Source organism: Myotis brandtii, unplaced genomic scaffold (assembly GCF_000412655.1).
Source record: "Myotis brandtii unplaced genomic scaffold, ASM41265v1 scaffold40, whole genome shotgun sequence".
Lineage (NCBI taxonomy): Eukaryota > Metazoa > Chordata > Mammalia > Chiroptera > Vespertilionidae > Myotis > Myotis brandtii.
Genome location: NW_005365372.1, coordinates 2925578 through 2929992, shown reverse-complemented (window position 1 = coordinate 2929992; position 4415 = coordinate 2925578). Strand labels below are relative to the sequence as shown.

At 39.4% G+C, this 4415-nt stretch overlaps 1 protein-coding gene across 2 annotated transcripts in view; it reads right to left on the bottom strand.

Moving 5' to 3' along the window:
- The window catches only part of BRWD3 (bromodomain and WD repeat domain containing 3), a 138356-nt gene that overhangs the window by 20477 nt on the left and 113464 nt on the right, over nucleotides 1-4415 (bottom strand). For both annotated transcript variants that reach the window (XM_005873239.2, XM_014545330.1), the window contains one exon: nucleotides 927-983. In XM_005873239.2, coding sequence (XP_005873301.1) covers nucleotides 927-983 — 57 coding nt within the window. The remainder of the gene's footprint in view (nucleotides 1-926; nucleotides 984-4415) is intronic.

The window sequence follows — 4415 nt, the reverse complement described above, 5'->3', positions numbered from 1 at the left end:
CTTTACCACTTGATGCCTTCTTTATATGATCTTTTTCAGTATTTCAAAGAAAATTTCCCCCTCATGTAGAACAAATATTTAATTATTATAGAGGAAAAGTATGCAGTACAGAGTTAACACCACAGACCTGAAGCTGCTTTCATTAGTATGGCTTGCTTACAAGTTTGGCCCATGACTGGCATCTGGGAACTTGACATTTGAACTGTTTTTAAAATAATAAATGTGGTCTGCTCTATCTACATTATACAAACAATGTGATCTGTGTTGAACACCAGGTTTCTGAGACTTTTCCTAGTTTCTGGGATTCTGGAATCTTGGCATGTACTAGTCAGATGGTGCCTATACAACCAGCTCTCAATAAATTCTTTAGGGACTGATTCTCTAATCAGACACACGCTGCTACATTTTCATTGCTGGGGAAAGAGTATGCTCTGTGTGGCCCCTTAATAAGGGAGAGAGCACAAAAAACTTTGCACATGGGTTTTTCTAGACCAGTGATGGCGAACCTTTTGAGCTCGGCGTGTCAGCATTTTGAAAAACCCTAACTTAACTCTGGTGCCGTGTCACATATAGAAATTTTTTGATATTTGCAACCATAGTAAAACAAAGATTTATATTTTTGATATTTATTTTATATATTTAAATGCCATTTAACAAAGAAAAATCAACCAAAAAAATGAGTTCGCGTGTCATCTCTGACACGCGTGTCATAGGTTCGCCATCACTGTTCTAGACTTTGCCTATGTCTTTTCCCACGTGATCCAGCTATCTATCCTTAATGAGTCACTGCAATAAAACTCAGCAATGAGTAACAACTATTTATACTGAGTACTTTGAGTGTTTCTAGAAAGTTTTCAAACATATGGAGTTGCCTTAGGGATTCCTCACACTAGAAACCTGAAAATTTCTATCATTTATTCACTCACCCTTCTGCCAGATGAAGTACCAGGGCCATCTGAATCTAAATCAACCATTTCTGTATCCTAAAATTAAAATGGGAAGAGAGAGACATGTTAAGTTACAATCAAAGTCTTATAAATTAGATGAACACTTACAAAGAAATAAATACAATCACAATTAACTCCCTCATTGAAGCAGGCAGCAGAACAAAGGTTGGAGGAACACTGACTCCAAATACTATGTGCTGTATATAAGCTGAAAAATACACTAGAAGAGTAAGTAGGGTTTTTCTTTAAATCAGAATATGAAATAAGGGAAAAAATGTAGTGATTGATATCTGACCTTGTACCTAAATTTTAGTATCTGAACAAAACTTACTCTATATGATATGCTAAATTAATATACTATAACCATGAATTACTCGTGATTAGTCTTTTGGTATTTCAAGAAATATATTTGTTCCCTACAGGGAAAATATAAATGTGCATTAAAACCTAAGATTCAGTTAAGTATCCTTCTGAGGGGTAATTTTTTAGTACACAGAGGCAAGGCCCACACACCACCTGGTGATGTTAAAACACATAGGTAATGCCTAGGAGGAAAAAAAAAATAGCTAAGCCGAACCGGTTTGGCTCAGTGGATAGAGCATCGGCCTGCGGGCTGAGGGGGCCCAGGGTCGATTCCGGACAAGGGCATGTACCTTGGTTGCGGGCACATCCCCAGTAGGGAGCGTGCAGGAGGCAGCTGATCGATCTCTCTCATCGATGTTTCTAACTCTCTATCCCTCTCCTTTCTTCTCTGTAAAAAATCAATAAAATATATTTTTAAAAAAATAGCTAATGAACTATTGGTACACTCATCTAATAAATAAAGTTGCTGAATTACATGTTACCTTTAATTTTCTATTATAACCCAAGGAATGTCATTCTGAGGAGAGCAATATTCATTCATGAAAAAAAAACAAAACAAAAAAAAAACACCTCTCAACAAACTAGGTATAGAGGAGGAAATGAACCTCAATATAATAAAGGCCATATATGACAAGCCCTCAGCTAACATCATGGTCAACAGTGAAAAGCTAAAAGCTTTTCCTCTAAGATCAGAAACATGATAAGGATGCCCACTCTAGCCACTTTTATTTAACACTAGAGGCCTGGTGCACAAATTCGTGCATGATCGGGGCTGGCTGGCAGTGGGAGGTTGGCTGTGGGAGTGCACTGACCACCAGGGGGCAGCTCCTGCATTGAGCGTCTGCCTCCTGGTGGTCAGTGTGTGTCATAGTGACCGGTCATTCGGTCACTTAGGCTTTTATATATATATATAGATAGTACTGAAAGTCCTAGCTAGAGCGAGTAGGCCAAAAAAGCAAAAGGCATCCAAATCAGAAAGGAAAAAGTAAAACTGTCTCTATTAGCAGATGACATATCCTATTTAACAAAGAACTAATATGCTAATTAGACCGAACAGCAGAACAGCCTTTCAGATGACCGTCCGGACAACCTTCCAGATGAAGCGGGGCTGTGAGGGCCAAGGCAGCTGGGGCTGCAAGGGCCGAGCCCCTTGCACGAATTTCATGCATTGGGCCTCTAGTTACATTTATAAGCCCTAAAGACTATACCAAGAAATTATTAGAATTAATAAACAAAATCAGTTAAGTTGCAGGATAGAAAATAATAGAAAGTTGTGTTTCTAGACAATAATAGCAAAATTAAGAAAAAATTTCCATCTAAAATTTCATGAAAAAGAATAAAATACCTAAAAAAAGTTGAAACAAAGATTGTATACTGAAACTGAAACATATAAAACACAGATACAAGAAATTGAAGAAGATGCAAGTAAATGGAAAAATACTTTGCTCATGGATTATATGAAATAATATTGTTAAAATGTCCATACTACCCAAAGCAATCTACAGATCCAATGCAACCCCTATCAAATTACAATGGCATTTTTCACAGAAATAGGAAAAAAAACTTCTAAAATTTGTATGGAACCACCATAAAAGACTCCTAATAGCTAAAGAGATCTTGAGACAAAAAAACAAAGGTGTAGGCATCATACTTCCTGATTTCAAAGTATATTGCGAAGCTATAGTAGTCAAAACATTATGGTACTGGCAAAAGAAAAATAGATACATAGAAGAGAAAGCACAGAAATAAGCCCATGCATATATAGTGAATTAACTTACAACAAAGGCAGAAAGAATATACAATGGGGAAAGAATAGTTTTTTTCAATAAAAGATGCTGAGAAAATGAGATATCCATATGCAAAAAAAAAATGAAACTAGACCCCTATCTTACACCATACATAAAACTTAGCTCAAAATAAAATAAAAACTTTAAAGACATAAAACCATAAAACTCCTGAAAGCACAGGTGGTAAGCTCCTTGACAAAAGTCTTGGAAATGATTTTTAGTATTTGACAAAAATCAAAAGGCAACCATGGCAAAGTAAGAAAAAGGAAACCAAAGCAAAAATAAACAAGTGGGGCAACATCAAACTAAAAAGCTTTTCTACACAGCAAAGGAAACCATCAACAAAATAAAGAGATTCCAACATGGCTGCAGAGTAGGTGGAAGATACACTCACCTGCTCCTGGTGTCAAACTGGATTTAGAGCTAAATAGAGCAATCAACCTGAATGACCCAATCTCAATGACTAACTGAAGACTAGTTTAACTGAAATATAATAACCAAGGATTTGCAAAAGAAGCCACATAGAGACTGGTAAGGGTGGAGATGCTGAAATGGCTGGCCCCTGCACCAAGGTGCGGTGTCTAAGAAGCTGGAGGGATATCTCAGCTGCAAAACTCTCTCTGCCAGGAGCATGGGGTCTCAACCCCATGTAGGGATCCCCAAACCAGAGCAACAGAGAAGGGAAGAGGAGCCCAAACAGCATCTGGTGTTGAAAATCACGGTAGATTCAGACTATCTGGGAGAAAAGGGCGTCTGCTAGAGACCCAGGAGCTGTCTTCCCAGGGTGGAACACTCCTATTGTTACAGCACCAGCCTGGGGAGTCCACTGCCTGGTCCTCCAACTGCTGGTGATGCCACTTGGGTCCTGCAGAGAGGTCTATTGGTAGCACCCAGCAAGGACCCATGGGTGCTCTATTTTCTAGGGAAACTCTTGGCAGAGACTCAGTGATTAAAATGTGTAGCTTTGTAAAGGGGACCATTCTTCTCCACCTCAAGGACATAGCCAGCCACCCCTCACCCGCTGAATCACTTGGCCTGCCCTGCCCTGTTGATTTCAATCGCATAGGGGGATCAGCGTGCCACACAGAGTTGGGACGTTCAAGCACATCTTCCAGGGAAGCTTTTGTCCAGGAATCAGATGGGTGGGTGCTGGGTTGTGTGGCTACATCATAAAGGGGCTACTCACAAACCCTACAAGCTTAGCCTGAGCTACCCCAGGAAGAGAAAGAAGTGTCAGTACCTCTCCGAAAGACTATTTGGATCTAATCTTCCAAGTATTGCTGGCACACCCCTGATGAGTTCCCATGGAGTTGGGGGG